Genomic DNA, 24,195 nt, shown 5'->3' with positions numbered 1-24,195 from the left:
ATCTCCTTTGGTACCTATATTGTTCTTGTTCAGTTGTGTCCAATTTTCAATGAACCCATTTGGGGTTTCCTTGGCAAAGATACTGGAGTGGTTTGCCATTTCCTTCTCCAGCTCATTTTGCAGATAAGGAACTGAGGCAAACAGGGTTCAGTGACTTGTCCAGGGTCACATAGCTAATAAGTGTCTGAGGCCAGATTTGAACTTAGAAAGATGAATTTTCAGGTGTGGTACTTTCTATCCACTATGCCACCTACCTATAGTTGGTGCTTAATACATATTTGTTAAATTGAATGGAATTAAATCACCATTATTGAATTAAACCTCTGTGTTCACCCATCAGTGCTGACAAAATCTAAGACTAAAGCCTCAGCCTTCCAGAGTGAGGAGGCATCATATTGTCTTGGTAGAGTAACATGAGTTTCACGTTTCACACATAATTTTGTGCTTGTGGAACTGTCAACTTCCTCAGTCCCAAGAGTTTAGCACTGCATGCCAAGGTCACTTGATCTGTCATGGCGGCTATGACAACAAACCTGTACCTGACAAACAGTAAGGAAAATTAAGAATAATATCTAATTTCCAGGAGCAATTATTGTATACAGCAGCAGGGACCATACATTAATTGCCACTGCAATGACATCTGCTTGAAAGCTCCATAAATCACAGTTCCATGCTGCTCACATATATTCACAAGGTGAGATGTGAAGCAAATGGCAAGTGGTACATTTGTCTCCATCAGTGTACAATTAAATACCAGGAGAGGCATTTCAGTAAATGCACACTGAAGTGAGGGGATTTTTTTCCTTGTGTTGTAAAGGAAAAAAACCCCCCATAAAATAAAGTGACATGTTAGATGACCCAGAAGCAGCTTATTACAATTATTCTGAAAAGGAGGTTTCAGATTTTCTGGTTGGAATGAGGAACTGAACTATTTAAATTTAGTCATATTCATATTAAATAAAATTATATGCTTAGTTACCACTAAGCAGTTGAAATCATATGAATATTTTAGACAGAAATAAAAAACTAACGAAAATGTTTATATATTAACAGGATAAAAATAAAATAACTCTTGATTTTCATTAACAGAAACAACAATTAATAGATCATTTACAAGTTATTGGCATCTGATATTATATAATATTTAGAAAATTCTACCAAGAAAGCAAATAAAAAAGAAAAATGAGAAATCTAGAAATTAAAAGAATGAACTAGAATAATAGCTACTTGATTCTAAATTTCCTTTCACTAATATTCAAAATGAATTGAAAGAAATTTATTTTTTAATTTAAAAAATGAAGCTTCAATTTTTTAAAATTTGGACCAGAATCATGATTTTATTGGTATTGGGAACTTTCATTGAGGAAAAACTCTCTATTAATACAGATTGACCTCTACAACTTAGTCTTAGGGAATTATTGCTTTTCACACACTAGCATATTTGTCATATGTAAGACTTGAATTCAGGCTTTCCTGATTACCAAGCCAGAACTCTATGCACTATGATTTCTCATGCTTTCTATAAGAGCTTAAATTTTTTTTTGGCAAAAAAGATGTTTTGTTTTACACTTCAAGATATTTTTCATATCTTTTTATTTCAAAGAGAATAAAAGTTTATTTGTATTTCTGACAATAATAGCCCAAGCAAAGGCTCAAATGTGAGAAGGTATGAGAAATATTTGCTGATCTGACAGAGATTATATGAGGAAAGTAACCTAACTTCTCTGAGCTTGTTTCCTCATTGTAAAATGAGGATAATAATAGCTTCTAACTCTCAAGGTTGTTTTGAGGGTAAATTGAGATAATAGATGTAAAGTGCATTGTATATTTTAAATCACTATATAAATGTGAGCAATTAATATCAAAAGAATCCAAATTGCAAAATATTATGTAATGATTTGGTGCTGGTAGGTGCTGGTTAGAGTGACTAGTCTAGATTCAGGAAGCCTAATCTTCCTGAGGTCAAATTTGGTCTTGGATATTTACTAGCTATATGATCTTGGACAAGTCACTTAACCCTCTTTGCTTCAGCTCAAATGATCTGGAGAAGGAAGTAGAAAATTACTTCGGTGTTTTTTTTTTTTTTTTTTTTTTTTTTTTTTTTTTTTTTGCAAAGAGTCAGCCACAACTGAAAAACAATAGCATGGAGTGATTTGGTTATGCAGTACTGGATGCACAGATTAGAATTTTAAGAAATTAAAGACCTCTCATTTCATCAATAAGGAAACAGACTAGGGAACTGAGTTGAATCATTGAAAGTCACATAGTGGAAGAACTGCCTTTTAACTCTCAGTTCACTGCTTTTTCTGGTACCCTAACCATAGTGAAGTAGAGGGATGGAAAGTCATATCTGTAGTAAAAAGGGGTTTCAATGACCAGGAAATACCTAATCATACCTGAAAACGGCCAGGGAAGAGGATAGATTAAAGATACATGAGATGAAATAAATGATTAAGCAAGGTTTCAGAGCATATAAGAGAGACTTCTGATACAGGAATGAAAGAAAGTTGAGTAGAGATCAAGAGAATATTGAAAAGATGATAGAGCTAAGTTGAGGTAGTATAGATTGGATGGCATCGACCTTTTCTGCAGAGCAGGTTAAAAGATCTGGTGAAAGCATCACTAAAGTAGCATTAGGCTTGATGAAGGTGGAAAAGATTTGACTAGCTACTACGGAATGTGCTAGAGAATCAGTAAAAGGACTTTTGTGCAACAAGGATGTTCCACCCGAAGTTAAACCACCACATGAACTTAAATTAAACTCATCTGGCAGTTTTATGACTTTGGCTAGTAGTTCAGTGGCCTTAGGACGAAAGTGGAGAAAACTCTGAGGCTTACATGAGATTCGGGATTAGTAGGCTATGAGTAGTTCAAGACTAGATAAAATTCAAGACTTGAAAGTCTCTCCCAAGTCTAAATTGCATGATCAGTAAGGTAAAGGAATATATTTTTAGTGTAGAATTAAGAAGTATAAAGTAAGGTGAAGGCAATTTATATTTTCCCTTTTCACTGAGAACCTTACCTCATACTTTACTGAGAAAAAGGAGGCCATCCCTGATGAGCTCACTCTTTTCAATCTATATTTCAAATTCTTTACATGCCACTACTTCAATTTCTTCCCCCACCCAACTTTTTTCTAGTCTTTGAGGAAGAGATGGTTCCTCTCGCCAAAGCCAACCCCTCTCTTTATGCCTGTGTTCCCATTCTTTCCAATAATTTGTTCCTTTGATCATCTCTGCCACTCACTGATGTCCAGCTTCTCTACACTAGTCTCTATCACTACCTCTTCAAATATGTCTAGGTCTTCCTCATCTTTAGAAAACTTTCACTTCACTCTTCACTCTACCATCCTTTTAGGTAATCATCTTTTATTTCTCCAGTCTTTCATAGCCAAATGTTTTTTAAAGCTGTCTAAATTCCTTACTTCCTAATTGTTTCTTGACCATTTGCAATATGAATTTCTCTTGCCTCAACTCAACTGAAATTGTGCTCTCCAAAATCAGCAATGATATTTTCATTGCTGAATTCATTGGCATTTTAAAATCTTCATTCTTTTTGAACTTCACACAGTGTTTGGCACTGCTTTTTACCTCTTCTTCCTGAATACTCTCTCCTTTTTGAATTTTCATGTTTTTCTCTTTTCTGATGTTCTTCCTACTATGAAACTATTCCTCTGATTCTACATGCAGGATCGTTATTTATGCATCTTAGGTAAGACCAGGAGTCTGCCATGAGTCCTTTTCTCTCCCTATAACTTTCCCTAAGTGATCTCACCAAGTCCCATGAATGCAATTAACATTTTTATGACAAATGCTCTGAAAAAGGTATACATCTAGCTCTCATCACCTTTCTGAATTTCAGGCCCACATCACAATTGTTTGCTAAGCATCTAAAAGGGTAGTCCCATAATATTACAAACTCAATATGTACAAAATAGAAGAGATATCTTCCTCATTAAGGCACTATCATCTATATAATCACCAAGTTTCATAACCTTGGAGTCATTCTTTACTTATTATTCTCACACATTTCATATCCAATCAATTGTCAAGCCCTACTGATTCTACCATCATACCATCTCTAGTACTGTTTCTCTATCATTTTGAAATCAGTCCAGTTCAGGACCTCATCTTCTTTCACCCAGCTAATTGCAATAGTTTCCTAATTAGTCTATCTATCTTCAGGCTTTCTCCTTTCCAATTCTTCCATCAAATAACTGCCAAACTGATACTCCTGAAACCTGGATCTGACTGTGTCACTCTCCTACTTAAGAAGTTCTGATGACTCCCTATTACATCTGGGAGAAAACATGAACTGAATTTCTCTGAGTGGGGCAGATTATGTATGTAGTTATTAGTAATTGTTCCTTATAACTTTTGGTGGAAACTGACTTCCATTTCCAAGATACTGTATAATAAGTAGGTCAAACAATAGAATTATGTCGAAAAAGCTAAATTGAAATTACCAAAGAAAACTTAAAGGAAATTCACACCTAACAAAACTTCAAAAGGCTCAGCATCTCTACAGATTTAATGTTTTGCATTTATTAAATTACCAATTAGTCTCTAAAACATAACAATCAGCTTGAATCAAAAGAATAACTTAAAGCTATAAGTTATTTATTTTAAGATCTAGTTTCAGATATTACTTTTTATAAAAATTCTGGCAAATACACTTCTTTAATTTATTTTATGAATCAGAAAGAATAGATGAGTGGATGGGAAATTAGTTGTGAGCAACAGTCATAAACCAATCAGCATACCTAATTTATGGAGTATACTTTATTTCCAAACAAATGAACACCATCACAGTAAGCAACAATATAGCTTCTACATCAATTATAGTAATTATTATTGAAAAGAGTCCATTAAGTGGCTAAAAGCATCAAGATATTTTTAACTCTGCTAGTTGAAATTTAAACAACATGCACTATTTATTAAAGACATTGTAAATTACTGCAATGTGTAGATCACATGTTAAATTATATATTCTAGAGTAATGCATTGTAGCTTTCATGATATTTATTTGCAAGAGAAAGCATGAGTGCTTGCTGGCTGAAGTGGGGGAAGAATTCTAATAGAATTCAGTTTAAAGAGAATTTTCTTTCTAATGTTATCACATATTATTGTGTATTATTTTTAACTTGCTGGGAAGTAATTTCTATGGTCTTAATCTTTCTAGCTATGTACATACTTAATATTAAAAAATGGCATGATGGTTTTCTCAGAAGAAAAATGTTGCTGTCAAATGACAGGCAAGGATAAATTTATTTTTGCAGTAGAACATTAAATGTGTAATTATTTTTCATATCATCAAAGATTAATTAAATATCTAGATATAGACTACAGAATTTTGTAATGTAGTTATCCATTTGTGTCACGAAAACATAAGTGTATGTTGACAATATGTAGGAATGACACTGTATTTTTATCAACATTAATGCAACTATATTTATTCTTTTTCTAAATTCCCAACATATCATAGATATGCTATGATAAATATTTTTTTATGAACTAGGTGTTACTGCCAAAAAACAATGGTGAATTTAATTCTGTACTTACTGGTAACATAGATTCAATTTTTTTTTCGTTTCGAAGAGTCTACTCTTCTATACTCTACTATAATGGATCTACTGGATCCATTATATTTTGAAATCTACTAAATTACATATATATATGTATACATTTATAAATTCAGAACATAACACCTTTTGATATGCATAAACAGGATTTATTGCATTTGTAAAAGCTATGTTAGGTAAAACTTTAAAGTAGAGTCACTTTGCTTCTAAGCTATTCTGTTTCTGTTTTTTCCTTATGCTTTCTCTATATTTATCAGCATCCTTCTCAGAGAATTAGTATAGTTCTTTCCTAGAAAAGTTGTTTTGGGAAAGGATCTCTGGTCACTTATTCACTAATGTGAATTAACCCACAGTGTTACCTCTCTTAATGGTTTTGGAATGTTTTTGAATTTCTAAGTTGGGAATGAAGACTTTGTTTCATGTTAAGTGAATTTCAGGTCTTTGTGAACAAGTTGGTGAAATATTTTTTGAGCAGTAAATAAATGCTCCCTAATATCTCAGAAATCACTTCTGTACAGGCATGCACAGTCATATTACAAGGAAATTTTACATCTAAGAATTATAACAAGAGATCTAAAATGTTTAAATAAATGTTCTCTCCAACAAGTTTTTAGTGATTAAAAACTGGAGTGCTATGGCCACCTTTTTCTTCACTGATACCAGATAAATAAACCCTGGAAACATTTATCTGAGTCTACCAAACTTCCACTGGCAAAATTCCATTATATAAAAGAATATAATACATAAAAATAACAACCATAGAATCAATAATGTTGCCTGGTCTAAGATTATTCAGGAATTGTCATTTTGTTGGCAAATATTTGTCAATGAAATTAGTACTTCAGTTCTATATTTGAAAGTTCCATTTTCTCAATTTTAGGTGTAAAAGAAAAATTTAGTTACCTTGTATATATGTTTAAATTTATAATTATGCCAATTTCTTCTTTCTCTGAATAAAACATCTTAAAAATGTTTTTTATATTTTGAAATCTACTTTATTTAAAAATCACATTATTTACAACACAGAAACTCATCTGGAATGGAATTTGCTAAAAGAAACATGGTTAATTTTTCATTCCAGAATATATTAGCTGTCCCAGCTAAAACTCAATGGCAGACTATTTGCAGTCTATCTTTACAAATTATGATTCCAGAAAGAAGCTGCTATCATAGCATCTCTTTTTCATAACTATCCCACATACCTTGGTTCATGGTAGTTGAGATAAGAATAATGCTCAAGTAGTTTCCATGTAATTCCATTATCATAAGAATAATGCAATAAAACACCTTCGCCAGGCTGATTGGGGGCTTTGCATGTACTCAAAACAGACTTGCTTCCTAGTCTTAATGTGAACTGGAGAAACCTAAATAAAAATTAGTTAATGTAGATTAGTGAGTATACATAAACATTTCAAAATATTATACTCGTTATTATTTTTAAAAAGAATTCCAAGCAATTTCAGATGAATTCCCCATGCTGCTTTGTTACTAACTTTTCCTCCCTTTTATGCCAGTGTGGAATGTATGTATACACATATATTTTTATGTACATATATATACTCTTATATATATAAAATATTATATATAACAAAAGAAAGGAATGTATGTTTTATTTGCATTCACAAAAATATACATGCTAACACAAATATGTGTATATGACATATACACATTTAAAATGCCAATCATCACTGTACTGCATTATTTATTAGGTACTGAGGGAAGGGAAGACATGGAATGGATATAATCAGCCACCACAAGCTGTCAAATAAATAAAACTATATAAATAATTAATTAGTACTTGGCTCTGACACACCATTTTTTGATGCTAACATTTCATATTTTTCCATCTGGCAGGTAATAAATACCCTAAAGTCATTTGTTAAGCAATAATGAATTATAAAAAAGAATAGATTAACCCAAAATTAACCCTTGGCTCTAATCTTAATTATGATTTAGAGAAAGGTTAAGTTGCATTTTATGTAAATAAGAGAGATTTGAAAGCACATAGAACAAAAAATTAAATTAGTAATACTATCTGGTCTCTACTGTAATGTCACTTTGCCATTCATTTCTTAGCTCACCTGGATTGTGAGCTGTCAAGAAAGGATGTAATGAGCTGACGCCTCCCATCTTTGTTGAAAACCAATGCCTTTCCACTGGCTAAGACACCACATCCAAAGCTAACTTCAGCACCACGGATAGAGTAAAAGTTGTGATAAGAGGAGAGTCTGGAGCTTCCAAAGCTTTCTGAGATGAACATTGGGAATGTTTGGGATGCCATTTCACAAGCTGGACCTGAAAAGCCGGGGTCACACCTGACAGAGAAATACAACAAAATTAAATATTGAAATTTGTTGTTTTCAATTTTAATTTTTTGTTTTTCCAGAGATTTTCTGAATCTAATTTTGGGAGTAAAAAGTCAAGTATTTCATTGGATTAAGAGGAGTTTATTTGCCTTTGAAGAGTTCTGAGGATGAAGAGTCAGAAATGTCTAGATGATTATAAATATCCTAACAAATGCTTCTTAGTATTGTGGTGCTATAAAAAAGATTATGATTAAAATAATAATTTATAGTGCACCTTTAACAAATTCTACATAATTTACTACATAGATACCTATATTCATGCATAGCTCTATCCTGAAAGTCACTTAATAAAAGTGCAATCTGGAAAGTATGTAATTTGCTTTTAAGGTGATGGATATTAAAACTATACAACAAATTCTATGAACAGGCAACTTTTTCTGAGGTTTGGCAAAACATTGAAAGTGTGTAGTTAATATTTTAAATACAAGTGGTGTCTTTTCATTCAGGTAAAATGCAATGATTATGCTTTAACCTGAAATGTATTTAGTAGTTAATATCTTACTTGGAACTGGAAAATGCAATTGCATTCTATTCTTTAATTTCTCTATTTTAACTCTTTAAAATCTATAAGCTATGGCGATTTTATGGGAAAACATTAAGCCTTGACTGATGTGGATAACCTTATTAGAAATGAGGATCGCAAGCTGGTGGAACTTCAAAAAAATGCCACCATACACTTGTATTTGCTGGCATGTTGCCTTTTTTATATGAACTGACTTGGGCACTTGAGCCAAACTTAAGTAAAGATGACATTGTCTTTTATCCACCACCATAGAAGAAACTGATTGAGCCTGAGTGGAGATTAAAGCATACCATTTTTATTTCTTCTGTGGACTTTTCTCTAGTGCAAGTAATATGTGTCTTCTTTTGCAACATGAGGTACATGAAAATATTTACTGTATGATAACAAATGTGCAACTTATATCCTATTACCTGCCATCTTGGGGAGGTTTGGGAAGGAGGAAGAGAACATGGATGGCAAAATGTAAGAAAATAATTATTAAAAATTATATTGACATATAATCTGGAAAGACAAATATCTATATAAAAAGAAAGAAAATTAAATTTGAAGTTGAAAGACATGGTTTGAATTCTTGCTCTACTAACGTTTTTGAATAGAACCTGAAACATAATTAAGTGCTTAATAGATGCTTGTTGACTGAGAAAAAAAACCATTGTCTTAAATGTGTCTCTAGCTTAACATTTGGAATTCCAAAGATTTGATGGATATTATCTTTAAAAGAGAGAGAGGAGTATGTTATAATAAATATACAGTTGGCCTGGAGTCAAGAAGACCTAGGATCAAGTTCTGCTTCATACACATAATGCTATGACCTGGAGCAAGTTATTATACTTCATAGTGCCCCAAGCAACTGTCTAATAATATAAGTTGCAGACCGGGGCCAATATGCATTGCCAAAGGGAGTTTCTCACTGGCAATTCCCTATATCAATGAAATCACAGGTTTTATAAAAACAACAACAAAAACCATTAAAATATTTCTTAACCAAGGGCTCCTTTGCTCATTTATCCTATTCACTACTACCTTTTTTTTTTTTTACTATTTTTTCCTATTTGTTTTGGCTTTCCTATAACAACACTGAAATTTCAGTGTAATTCAGCTTACTTTAGACTGGAATTTGGTAGAAAGTCATTCTTTGTGGAATTCTGTTCAACTTGCTAATGTTTTAAAAAATTTCATAGTCCAAAAGAGCTTTAAAAAGCCCAATAAAGCAATCTTATGGCATATTCCCAAAGGATAATGCTATAGTTGGCTGTCATATTATAAATGGTATTTCCAAAGGAATTGACTCTGAGTAATTCTGCCTGACTCTACATAGCCCCAAATAAGAATTGTAAGTCCAAGTGATAGCATTCATTATAAACTCTTTTGCCTGGTTTTCCAGTCTCTTCATTTTCTGACAGTAACTTACCTTTACATTCTTACTTCATATTATTGCTCCTCTCCATCCATATACTCTATATTATAGTTAAATAACACTTTCTTATCTCTACCTTCATTCACACACTTTTCTCTATGTCTGGAATGTCCTTCCAAACTTTACCTATTGCAACATTTCCCATTCCTTCAATGGAAATCTAAATGTGACTTCTTCTATGAACCTTTCCTTGACCCCCATAGTGATTTTTCCTCACATTGAACCTTGAATTTACATATTTCATAATGCTGTTTTCTATGGTGCTTTAAAAATTTCAAGATTTTTAAAATTTCAAAAATTTCAAGATTCACAATTTTCAACATTATGATTATATTCACATTTGATAATTAACAATCCTATATGGTAAGGGCTACAAATAATATTCTCATTTTGTCAATGAAGAAATCATTTAGAGAAGCCAAATAATTTGCCTAGGGTTATATAGTAAGGGTTAAGGCTTGAATTTGAACCCAGAATCCAGTCAACTATAAATCTAAGACCCTTCCTACTATGCCACGTTACCTCTATTTTTTGCATGTCTAGCAGTGTGTTCCAGGTACACATGTGTCCTTAAGACTTCTATAGTGTTGAGAATATGAACACAGTAATTGGATAATAGATGCTTATTAAAAATTACTGTAATATAATTATCTAAAAGAATGCATTTCTGATTATGAGCACACATGCATGGTTGACTAGTTAGGTAACCCATTTTTTTCTCTCTACTATAAGTAGAGAAGTGATTGAAGGGTATTTAGGAATATTCACACACATATTTATAAGGAAACTTAGCAATAGATTGTAGAATTAATGGGTTTCATGAAATGAAATTTTATACTGTTTCTTTAGGCTTATAACATATAAAGTTAGCTTTATGATCTTGGGTGGGAAACAGCCTTCTGAGCCTTTGTTTCTTCAGTTATAGTTATTAGTGCTTGCAATATATTTCTCATAAAGTTGGTCTTAGGGAAATGTTTTGCAAACCCTGAAGCACCATATAATATGAATGATTATTTAGATTAAATAATGAAGGCTTAAGTTGATTATTTGGATTTCTTTTTGTAATGACTGTAGTTGACAGTGATATTTAATAAAATCCAGTGGATGTTATGTAGAAGTTTTTGAGGGGAAAATTCACAGATGCTACTTTAAATAGTTCTTTCTATTGAATAAAAATATTTACTTCTTGCTAAAGTTAATACATTTCCGGATTTGCAGAACAAAGAAAATATATTAGTATTCTTGTAGCATGGCAGTTAACTTAAAAAAAGGAAGGATTAACTATTTCAGTTGGACATATGAAATTTAAGAAAGTTAATCAGGTGATGATTTATAAGCATAAAGAACCTACTTTTTTACAAGAAATTTGGGGGAAATATGGAGTAAGCTTTATCTTTCTCTTTGAATAAAAGGATGATAGATTTAGCATTATGAGGGAAATGTAGACGTCTTTGAACCCAGTCCTCTAATTTTACTGAAGACGAAACTGAGGCCAAGAGAGGTGAAGTGATTGGCCCAGGTCCTCATGGTCCAATACCTTCACTTTCCCCACTAAACCACGCTTGTTTGCTCTGAAAATTTCTTCATATCACTGTAATATTCTTGCATTTTTATTTTTTTGTTCAATTCAACTTTTAGATATAATTTTAAATAATTGCTTACTTATATTTGTGATCCATGCTCTCTTCTTCCCTCCCTTTGCCCTCTCCCCAAGATGGCAGGCAATATGATATAGGTTATACATGATCTATCCTTTAATACATATTTCCATGTTCATCACATTGTGAAAGAAGACTATCATTATACAAAAAAAAACTCGTGAAGGAAATAAAATGAAAACTGGTTTGCTTAAATCTGTTTTCAGACTCCATTATTTAGTTTCTCCTATGACAGTGGGTAGCCTTTTCTATCATGAGTCCCTTGGAGTTGTTATGTATCCTTGTACTTATTATAGTTTTAAATGTAATTTTTCTTATGATTGGAAGCTGGAAGGTCAAAAATATCTCGAAATATTGGCATTGGCTGTTCAATTCCATAAATGTGATGTCCAAGACATACAATGATGCTCAATTATCATAATGAATGTCCCTTAAACTATCTATTTTTGGGATGTGTGTATATGGGGAGGGTGAGGAGAAGCAGAATGGATGATCAAACTGACAAAAATAGAAATGTATATAGGTCAAATACAAAGATTAGAAACTTAGCAAATGCTTGTCAAGCCTATGCATTGCTTAACACACAAATGCATAATGGCATGGCTTAGTTATTATACAGTAAATAAATTTGTGGTATATAATTATTTCTCTTTGGTTCAAATACTGATATGGACAAAAGGTGATTATATATTAAATTGTTTATATGCTACTATTTAGATTATAATGTCTCTGATGCTAGAAGGAGGCACGTGGCACATTGGGCAGATCTCAAAATATTTTTTGGTAGGACTTGTGCAAAAGTTGCATAGGTTGAGGGGACAGTGTGGTTGCAATATGCATTATTATAGGCAGTACCCACATTGATGAGATCAGAGGTCTAATGAAGCATCAAAGTTTATATGACAAACAGAAGAACTTCATAAAGAAAAGATTATCATATCCAGATAGAAAGCCAAAATGACTCACAAGAGCTAGGTAGCAAAATGTTGTACTTGGATTAAGAATAACGGAATTTGAATGGTGTATTATATGCTTACTAAGTGTGTGAGCTTGGGCCAAATTCACTAAAACCCTATTAGCCTGAGTTTCCTTATCTGTCAAATGGTGATAATAACAGATTCAACTTCCCAAGGTTGTTGTGAAGATAAAATAAAATGGTGTAAGGGGAAGTGCTTCACAAACTTTAAAGCACTGTATAAATGCTAGCTATTATCTGATAACATATATCATCTATCTAACACCCTACATGGGGATGGTTTAGAATAGTCTTTAAAAAATTCTAGACTTGCAAAATTTTATTTTGCTTTTATCATTGTCTTCACAACCTGCTATACTTTCATTTTCCATACACTTAAGCCACTTTCAGTCATTATTATCATGAAAAGATTAAGAAACCAAACTAGTTAACTAATTTTCTGAAGGCAGAAAATAAATTCAAGGTCTCACAAATAGGTTTTCGTGAAAGAAAACATACAGACAAGGTAAAAATATCCATTTTCTCTTCAGAATTGATAATTCTTCCTGTTTTATCCATTCTGGATGACTTGGTTTCTTGGATATATGAGTAAGTGGTTGTTTTTGCAGTTAATTTAGAGAATACTTTAATATTAATTCCAAAAAATGACTTAAGAACCCTCAAAGAATGACCCAAATTAATAGGACACCTTAATGTTTTGGATTAACATTTAGAAAGTAAATATCGATGTATCTAAAATTCAATGAATTACAAAACAAAACACTTGATTAATTTTTTCTAGATTTAGCATATAGAAATCTATGAAACATACCTCCACTTTACAAAAGATATATAATAATAACAATAATTTTATAGCATTGAATTTATGTTAAATAGATTTGGCATCTATTTGAAATCTGTCCTGAAAAAGCATTAGAATTTGTGAATTGCAACAGAAATCACATTTGTTAGCTTGTCCTGAGCAATCAATGTTTTAATTGCAAATCAAAACAACTGTGAGGTACCACCTCACACCTGGCAGACTGGCTAAAATGATAGAAGGGGCGAGTAATGAATGTTGGAAGGTATGTGGCAAAATTGGGACATCAATGCATTGCTGGTGGAGTTGTGAACTGATCCAACCATTCTGGATGGCAATTTGGAACTATGCCCAAAGAGCTTTAAAAGACTGACTGCCCTTTGATCCAGCCATAGCATTTCTGGGTTTGTACCCCAAAGAGATCATAGATAAACAGACTTGTACGAAAATATTTATAGCCGTGCTTTTTGTGGTGGCAAAAAAACTGGAAATCGAAGGGATGCCCTTTAATTGGGAATGGCTAAACAAATTGTGATATATGCTGGTGATTGAATACAATTGTGCTCAAAGTAATAATAAACTGAAGGAATTCCATGCGAACTGGAAAGACCTCCAGGAATTGATGCAGAGTGAAAGGAGCAGAGCCAGAAGAGCATTGTACACAGAGACTGATACACTGTGGTAAAATCAAATGTAATGGTCTTCTGTACTAGCAGCAATACAATGACCCAGGACAATTCTGAGGGATTTATGGAAAATGTTAGCTATATTCAGAGGAAGAACTGCAGGAGTGGAAACAGAGAAGAAAAACATGCATTTGAACACATGGGTTGATGCGGGCATGGTTGGGGATGTAGACCCAAAAGGACCACACCAATGCAACTATCAACAATATGTAAATAAGTCTTGATTGATCACATATGTTAAAACTAGTGGAAATGCGCGTTGGATATGGGAGGTTTGAAAGGGGGTGAAGGGTTAAGTAAAAACAAGAATCATGTAACCATGGAAAATTTTTCTAAAAAGATAAAATATTAAAAAATGTAAAAAAAGATGTTAAAAAGAAATCACATTTGTTTGTTTTTAAACACTACAAAGATTATTATTAGAGTGCTTACTTGCAGCCATTTCGAGTACATTGTCCTCTTCCAGAGCAGAATTTGAGGCAAGATGGGCCAACATAAACTGCAGAAGGGAAACAAAGTTTGTGTAAATGAAGGTTTGTTATTGGACAAGCTAAAACGATCACCCCTGTTATGATGATAATAACAGATAATTTGGAGAAGCAGATAATGTGTCTGGGCCAAACAGAGCTTCAAGTCAAGAGCCCTAGATTGACAGGCTTCAGTGAGGAAAGGAGGGGGCTAAACACTCCTGGCTCTCAAACTCCTTCCCTCTAAACAGTTGCTGGTTTCAGTTGGTAATGAAGGCAGGAATGAGATTTTTCTGGTAAGTTTCTGTTATGGCTGAAACCCCAATGATGTTCCTTTCCTTTAATTTATATTCTTCACAGGTCAGTTAGATGAGTATATAGAAGCTAGTTATCTAACTATTGAGGACAGAGAAGATCTTCTTAAACTGGCAGCAGACAGGATTCAGACTAGATGTCCAGACTGAGTTGTGAGTATCCCCCCAAATAACTACCAGGCACAGATTTGAGGGTAAAGGTTATAATAAGTAATAACAAGGAAACCTAGAGAGGTTAATGAAGGTATTAGGATAATGAAAGGTGACCCTGAACTGTTAGGTTGATACTGCCCTTCCCCGCCCTCACAGGAGGGGATGAAGGCACTTAACTAAAACTGGCTCTCTTGCTATTGATGAATATCTACTAAATATATATTGTAATGAAGTTGATATAAACTAACCCTACTAAACAGGCTAATCCTTAAATAGTAACCACACTGGCTATGTCACTATGGCTTCTCAAGTGAAACCCCAAGTGTGGAGTAGTAAGCAGGGTGTCTGCTCCCTTCAATCTCCACAAAGTAATTGTCTCAAACCCTTCTCAACTGCCCCCTCACCCAAATTTCTCCAGGGGGGTCCCCTGGAATTCTGGGTGAGGCAGTCCCTGTATCTTTGTAGGGATTCCATGCTTTGCATCTCCACATAACACCCCCCCCTGGAATAATTTTATGAAACAAAAATATGAAGTATTGTACTTTATATGTATACATATGGCCTTGTGACAAGTTTATTGCTTATAGTAATTTATAGATAATCTTCTCAAGATTTTGACACATATTGCATAGAGGAGAAGAGAGGAAGGGTTTTGTGATTTTTACCATTCTTTGTACAATCTATTTACCCAAAACTACTTAAAACAAAATATTTTTATTCTATTAAGAGTCTTAATATTTTTATATGGCCCTTATTCTTTCAGGAGGAAAAGAAGAATGTCACAAAGTAACACCTGCCTACGTTAGTAAGTGAACAGCCTAGATATATTTTCTTGAAATTTCCTACTCTATGTGTGAGCTGTGTAAATGGAATTAGCTCACCCCCCATTCATATTTAAAACTCTAGCCACCAGAGATAATGTCATCCCCGCCTCCCTTAGTGGGGAGGGGAGATGAGTTACCCACACGTGACAATAAGTAACAAATCAAGAATAAGGGACTGCCTTTTGGGCAGTCCAAAACAGTGTTGAGGCTGTCATTTGTCCACTTGAATTAGAGGTGGACCTCCAGGAAGTGACGAAAGCTGTCTTTCAAATATGATGGTAACTTCCTGTTGAGGCAATTCAGGCTTTGAACTTGGTGCTGAAGGATCTCTGCTGAGACCTCAGGCAGCTTCCCCTCTGAATTGTCATGTGGGTAAGTTAGGCTGGCTCCTTTTGGCCTACCTTGGCGTTTTCCAGAGTCTCTACCTCAAGGAGGCTTCTTTGCCTCTCTAATTGCTAAGGCCTTGTGGCTAGCAGCCTAATTTAATTAATCTTTTAATTCTCACTCGGTCTGAACCAGAGTTTCTCTCTCTCTCTCTCTCTCTCTCTCTCTCTCTCTCTCTCTCTCTCTCTCCTTACCTTCAACCTTCCTAATTGTAAATAAACTACCATAAAACCCATCCTGACTTGGGTCTGTTTTAATTATGGAATCAATCTAGATCTGATTGATTCCTGGTGACCACACCTTAAATATATATATCTATTTAATATCTAATTTTCCCTATTACAGAGCAAATTGAACAATCAACTGCTTATGGTCCTTAAATATATTTCCTAATGTTAATCATTTTAGGGACAATAACAAATCTCTCAAACAGTTTAAAAACATGTATTTCCCCAAGAAGGAGAGATGTCCTCACTGACATTGATATAACATTGTCTTTTAAAAAATTACAGTACTCTATTTGTGGGAAGTTAGAAATCCAACTTCAGATCATAATTTTAGAACTGAAAGGGACTTTAGAGGCCATCAAATCCAACTTCTTCAGAACAAATGATCCAAAGGGAGATAAAGTCACTTGCTAAGTCCCAAAAGCTAGGTGATGTCTCAATTGGATTTTGAGCCCAGGTCTTCCTTACCCCCAAATGTAATGCTCATGATGTCATGTTGCCTCTCAACATAGGAAACTAAGACTACACACATATCTATAAGAAAAGGCGGGCTTTCAGTTAAGAACTCTTCATGAAGTTTGGACACTTTTTGTTTTCTCAAGATCAAACTCCAAGCTTAACTCCAAGAGCAATTATAAAAACATTTTTTACACCTACTCTTCACACTTTGGGTCTTGGACTAGTTCCTGCTACTTATCAAGGCCTAACCTTTTGTTTCTGGCCTTGCCATCCCTGGCAGCTGAGCATTCCACTTCATCCACTGTCTACTGCAACTTCAAAATCAATCTGGCCACTTCTGGTATATAGTTCCCAAAACCCTTCCAGCTTTTGCCTTTTCTAGTTCCCTAGCCAGTGCCAAAAAGAGCTATTAAGCCTTGTTCATGGTATGATTCTCCCTGGCCTTACTTTAGAATAGAATGGTATCAACAGTATATTGGCATAGGATTCTGTGCTTGCTTTTTGGATGGATGAAGCTGATGACAAATATGATACTTATACAAATATAAGTAGCTCTTGGCTACTCTGAAGAACTATACAATGTACTTAATTATTACTCAGGAAATCAAAGCCAAAGAAATAACCATTTTCAGTATGTATGGCATCATTTTTCTCCCCAGAAATAATCTGACCCAGTGGCTCCAGGCATAAATGGCTTATATTTTTTTAGATAAAGCCAATTTATTCTGCCATTTGGGGAAGCCTTGAAGTGACATCAGGTAGTTCTCCAAAACTACCAACGTGAGCAGAATTCTAAAAGTCATTGATGCTAGTGATAAAGTCTCCATTAAAATGAAAAAGTGAACATCTCTAAGGCACGAATGAAAATTCAGTTTTAAGAAAAGTGTTCTTTGTCATTGCAATTTCCTATCCAAGAACTTTAATAAATCAGAATAATCTTGGGTTGCAAATTTTCTTGATGATGAACAAATAATTCATGTATTCTTGATGGAATATAAAAAAGTATATTTTCCTTTCCTGTGCTATCACTTTCATCTTGTTTCCCCAGAAAAGTGACAATTGCATCTGAAACTTAAAAGTCACAAAAAACAAAGGATTTTTCTTCTTTATATGCTTCATGATAGTCTTAATGTAGGTACATTGTGAAAACTGTTATAATATGCTTAAGAAGTTTCCCAAGGTTCCTTTATAACAAAAAAGGCAATTTGTTAATTTAGAAAAATAATTTGGATTTAGGGTCTAGCCCTCTAGTTTTTGCTCTAATCTCTCCCTGATTTCAGTTTCCTGACCTGTAAAATGGAAGTCATAATTCTTGCATAATCTGTTTTTCAGAAAAAAGTAAGGTGCTTTGTAAACCCCAATATTTGCTATAAGTGTGAATTGTTGTAATTAAGTAGCATAGACCCATAATCTGATGGCATATACATATATACAGACACTAATAGATATGCATATATCCCTAATAAAATTCTAACATCTACTGACATGTATTTACCAGTTGCTTTTCTTCACAATTATCTTATTTTCACATACAATTTTCTATTTTTCTGAAAGGGTTCAGATTCATAAGGAACTAGGAAGGGAAGAGGAATTGTTCATTAGTGATTCCCTGAAGGAGGCAAGTGTCATGTTCTCCATCTTGCAGATAAGACAGAGAGCTGGTTATTGTTGTTCTTTTGAAGGAGCTGCTTACGCTGAGCCCTGAGGCAGCTCCCTGCCTTGGTTGAGGATAGAATTTAAGATTTCCTGTTTCCGAGTCTGCATTATAGCAACACTATTAACCACTGTCATTTCATTTGTTTCAACTTAGGCTGATAATACTTCATATGCTGTCGAGGGCAGATTAAGTACTTAACAAATACCAACTCTAAGCAGGACACTACAATATCTCCTCCAAAGGGTTATCTTGACTTTCTTGTATTTTGAATTTCCTCATGCATTTTAATACATTCATTTCCAGAGAGGTTCACAAATTCGAGCCAATTCAACATTTATTAGGTGTCTAAGGCATGCAATTCACTGGGTCATAGAAAGTTTAGGGTAAGAAAAGACTCATTCTCATGGAGCTAATAGTCTAGAATGGGGGCTGCAAGCATATAGGGATAATGAAAATACACAATAGTTCTCCATCAGTGCACTACAGAATGGCAACACTATGTGCTATGTAAAGGGGGAAGACTGTTACCAATCAGAAAAGGCTTCATGGAGGAGAAAGCATTTGACATGGGCTTTCAAGTACAAGTAGAAATGTAACACGTGAAGAAGATTTTTTCAAGCACAGAAAAATTGCATGAGCTAAGTAAGGTATGGAAGCAGGAAAAATCAATATTCGTTCAGTTTGCTTGGAACACAAAATTAACAAAGGGGAGTAAGAAGCAGATTGTGGAATTCTGGGGGAAAAATAAACATTAGCTGGGAGGTAATAGGGAGCTACTGAAGACTGAACAATGCAGTGATAGGACCAGAAAAATAGATGAGAAATAGAATTCGGGCAGCAATAGTAAGGAAGGATTGAAGGGAGTGTAGGAGGAGAGGTAGGAGGCTCTATTAAGACTCGATTGCAGCAGTACAGTTGGTCTGCACTAGCGTGGTGGCAATGGGAAGAGAAAGGAAGTGACATTTGTGAGAGATGGTGCAGATAGTATAGATGGCATATTTACACTCGCATGAATCATTTCGGCTTTGCATTTTGTTTTAGTGATGGTGTTTCTTTATGGAGGTCTGTGTTTAGCATATAAGCATCCCAGATGTTGTGCCAGCTCTTAAGAGAAGAATAGGCTTTATTTTAATAGCACAGCGAGGGATATATTTATGTTAATTCGATGTAAACAGTTGAAGGGAATGTTAGGCTATCCCTTGTCATCAAGCCTGGGAGTTTGAGTTTTGGGACTTTAAAAACATTTTAATTATGTATGTTGCAAAATACCAGGACCTTTTATTGCTGACTCCACTGCCTTTTCTGATTGCTCATCCCTGGGCTTCCTAACAGAAAACATAGGCACAAAGGAAGAAAGAGGGTTTAATGAATTGCAGGGCCATAACTTACAAATGTGATGAAGTCTGTGCTGAACTAACAAAAGTGCAGGAAGAGTTTACATCAATGGTATGTGATTATAATAGGCATAAATACTAACTATTATCAATCGCCCACATGTTTCCAAGGATTGGTCCTATTTGTCTCCAGCGAATCCTGGTATCCTTGGTTAGTGCTGCATTAGGAAGGGGGATAGTTATTCGGTTCCACCTGCAAGAAAACAAACACACAAAACAAACTTTATCACCAAGTTCCAATTCTCATCAATTACTTCATCCACAAGATATTCCACATGCATTGGATATATCATTTTTGCTAATAATCTCTCTTTGATCCACTTGTACTTTTATTCAGACATCCATGGTATAGTAAACTATGGACTAGGCATCAAGATCCCAGAGCCTGATTCTCAGATCTGCCATTAACTAACTTTATGACCTTTCACAAGTCACAGATTCTGGGCCTCAGTTTCCCTATACAAATGATAAGAAGGTTGGTTAATATGCTTCCATCACCAACAGTATTAACCTTTGACTAAATTACTATGCATTTGAATTTATTAGTGATCATTTTAAACTCTCAGTACTGTCTTGTAGAACTTTGTACTTGTTACAAACAAAATATTTATTTTTTTAATTTGATGGGAAATCCCTAGACAGATTACTCTACATTTGCTGTATAAAGATGGATATCTACTCACCACCTCTCTGAAGAGAGTGCCATATCATAGCTGGCATCATCCCTTCAAAGAAAATGATATTAAATAGAAGAGAATCTATCCATATGACCAACTTTGAGTGTTTTGCTTGCGTTTGTATTTTAAATATTTATAGGGCTTGTTGTTCATCTGTTTCAGTTGTGTCTGACTCTTTGTGACCTCATTTGGGATATTCTTGGTAAAGACACTGGAGTGGTTTGCTATTTATTTCTTCAGGTCATTTTACAGATGAGGAAACTGAGGCAGATAGAGTTAAGAGGTTTGTCACACAGCTAGTGTCTGAGACTAGATTTAAACCTAGGAAGTTGAATCTTCCTAACTCCATGCCTAGCACTCTATCCATAGTGCCACCTAGCTTCTTCACTTATTAGACTGTTCTGTAATATTTATTTTTTTTAAACTCTTACCTTTGGTCTTAGAATTAACATTAAGTATTGATTTCAAGATAGAAGAGCAATAAAGGCTAGGCAACTGGGTTTAAGTGACTTGACCAGGGTCACACAGCTAGGAAGTATCTGAGGTCACATTTGAATCCAGCCTCCTATTCTCTAGGCCTGGCTCTCTAGCCACTCACCTAGCTGCCCCTACTCTATAATATTTCTAACTCCATTGATGCTTTAGAGTGGTCAGAGAGGCTTAGATTTAGAGCTAGAAGAGTTCTTAGAGACCACTGAATCCAAAATTCTCATTTTGCAAATGAGGAAGCTGAAACTAGAAAGGTTAAGAGACTTGTCTAAAGTCACACAGCTAGTAAATACTAGAGGTAAGATGTGAATTATAGTTTTTCTCAGTATTTTATTCTATCTACTTTGCCTCCCACCTGATATAAGGTTACATTTAATGTTAGTCAATATTCAATAACTGCAACATATGGGAATTAGTCTGGGGTCTTATTAAACTGCTATATTGTTAGTTTGCACTCACTTGTCATGTTTGGTTATCATGTGTAGCATACTACCAACAAGAAAGTTAAGATTTTTGAAAAAGAAATGGGGAAAAAGACGAATTCCCCAGATGGCAATGAAGAAAAAGGGGAAAAAGTTTATTACAAAACTTTTTTTACAAAATGAGTGTAATTGAAAGTCATGAACATGGTCAAAATAATACTAAAACAGGATGAGATGATGACATGCCTGACAATACAGATTATTACAAAAAGTTCAGGTAAAATAAATGTAAAAAGCAAACCTGCATCATTTTTTTGTGTTTTGCCAACAACCATAAGGAAAGAAGCACGTAGTGATGGAAATGGAATGTCTTTTAGTCGTATAAATGGAAGATTACTATGAAAAATGTCTTCCTCGAAGCAGAGCAGCTATTCTGACAAATTCTTCACATTTATTTAAGGCAGTGAAAGAAAATGGAAGTCACGTGGAGAATGAAGACACTTTTATTGCAAGTAGTGACTGGTTTGGTCACTTTAAAAACTGAGTTCAATTGCAGAATGTTAAAATTACCAAAGAGGCAGTCAGAGTAGATAAAGACATTCTGGAATGTTGTTCTGAAGAAAATAATTGAAGAAGATGGGTACACTGATCAACACATTTTTAATGTGGATGAATTAGATTCATTCTATGGGGATATGAAAGGAAAATGAAAGCTTTCAAAATTTACATTCCAAGAAAAAACTCCTCAAGTTTGATTTAAAGTGTCTAAGGTCATCTGACAGTTTTTTTTGGATTTAATGCAGGAGGGGATTTTGACTCAGAACCAATGCTTGCTTGTCAGTCTTAAAATCCTTGTGCTCTGAGAATTATATATGTTGATTACTTTTAGTGCTTTGGTGGTCAAATAAAGCATGGGCAACTAACACTTTTCAAATATGAACTTATTTTAGCCCAGCTGTTCCAAAATATTTCAAGGACAACAATAATGCATTGACATACAGCATTACTGACTTTAGATCTGCCCAGATCATTAAATGACACAAGAGTTATAGAAGGAGAATATAGTTCAGTCTACACTGCTAAATATTTTAAATTATAATAGTGATGTTTTCATCATATCTTAAATGTAAACTAATTTTACATGTGATATCCAGTAATCTTTAAATATTTTTAGTTTTGTTTTCTATTAACTACTATATTGTTTTGTAATAAGTGGATCAGAAATATAGTTTTCTTACCTTTTACTATCATATTATGATAGCAAATATAGAATCCTCATTTAAAATTTTTTCATTGCATATTTCCTTGACTTGGAAATGATGATATTTTATACATAATTATAACTTTGAATAATATAAATTCAAATAATGTGACTATTTAATGGGATTTGTTATTTGCCCTAACTGGGACCTAGCTATTCCTACTCCAGCAAATGTGTGAAATTAGCATTAAATAATAATCAAGATATTCAAAGAGAAGGAACGACAATAAGTTACTCCTTTCACTCTAAGAAAGAGTTCACTCTGTAGAAAGAGTTGGTCAAAAGCTGATGGGCAGGGGCAGCTGGGTAGCTCAGTGGATTGAGAGCCAGGCCTAGAGACGGGAGGTCCTAGGTTCAAATCCGGCCTCAGACACTTCCCAGCTGTGTGACCCTGGGCAAGTCACTTGACCCCCATTGCCTACCCTTACCACTCTTCCACCTATAAGTCAATACACAGAAGTTAAGAGTTTAAAATTAAAATAAAGAAAAAAAAATGTTAAAAAAAAAAAAAGCTGATGGGCAACAGGGAAGAGGCTGCCATAGAAGTTAGTAGTACAGTTTTAAGCCAAAAAGTTGGCAGTTTCCAAGAGTAACCAGAGATGGCTGAAGCCTATAAGGTTCTGTGTCTGATCTTAAGAGAGCTTAAAGTTCTTTCCTAGGAAGACTCACTGTATTTTGAATGTTTCATGGTGGTTATAAAACCACAGTGGAGATGCTGGATACTACAAGGAAAGGCAATGACCAATGGTATGCAGCAATATTTGGATGATAACATCTCAGACACTGAGGGACTGTGATATCCTCTAGCAAAATGTCCTGAGAAGCCATACAGGACCCTGTAGATCCAGCTCTTAGACACTCAAAGGCACAACTGAAGGGGAGTTAATCATTGGAAGAGAAAATCAGTACAAGAACCCCAAAAAACCATCAGAAAGTGCAAAAGAAATCAGAGTTTGGCCCTGACGCAAAGCTTCAATTCAGGGGCTAGAGGGATGGGTGAACCAAAGTAGAAACTGATCAATATAAAACTTTCTTGTAGTTCTAAAGATGTCTCAAAGTCCATCCAAAAGAGAGCAACTGTGAAACAACTGCAAGCAGAGACTCAAAGGAAAAAATGCATTTTCCATAAAGACTATATGAATATCTAGAAGAAATGAAGTAAGGGATAAAAAAATATAAAAAGCTCTTGAGGAAGAAATTTTAAGGAGAAATGGTTTAGAGGAGAAAATGGCAAACTTTATCCTCAAAATGGAATACCTGTAAAACCAAATAGGTCAACTAGAAATCAATGATTCCATGAGACAAGAAAAAGATATCATAACATAATCAAAAGGTTAAAAAATAGAAGGGTAAGATTTTTGATATTAAAATACTGAACTAAAAATAGATCAAAGATAAATAATTTAAGAACCTATGTAATCATTGTAAACATTGATTAAAAGCCTGGTTAATATACTTGAA

General features: G+C 34.2%; 1 protein-coding gene across 2 annotated transcripts in view; it reads right to left on the bottom strand.

Moving 5' to 3' along the window:
- RELN (reelin) overlaps window positions 1–24,195 on the bottom strand; it is a 545,649-nt gene that overhangs the window by 165,107 nt on the left and 356,347 nt on the right. For both annotated transcript variants that reach the window (XM_044679411.1, XM_044679410.1), the window contains exons 16-19: window positions 19,969–20,078; window positions 14,439–14,505; window positions 7,663–7,896; window positions 6,784–6,945 (exon numbers count right to left, since the gene is read on the bottom strand). In XM_044679411.1, the coding sequence (XP_044535346.1) occupies window positions 6,784–6,945; window positions 7,663–7,896; window positions 14,439–14,505; window positions 19,969–20,078 (573 nt within the window). The remainder of the gene's footprint in view (window positions 1–6,783; window positions 6,946–7,662; window positions 7,897–14,438; window positions 14,506–19,968; window positions 20,079–24,195) is intronic.

This window comes from Gracilinanus agilis, chromosome 5 (assembly GCF_016433145.1).
Source record: "Gracilinanus agilis isolate LMUSP501 chromosome 5, AgileGrace, whole genome shotgun sequence".
Classification (NCBI taxonomy): domain Eukaryota; kingdom Metazoa; phylum Chordata; class Mammalia; order Didelphimorphia; family Didelphidae; genus Gracilinanus; species Gracilinanus agilis.
This window is presented reverse-complemented; position numbering and strand designations above follow the sequence as displayed.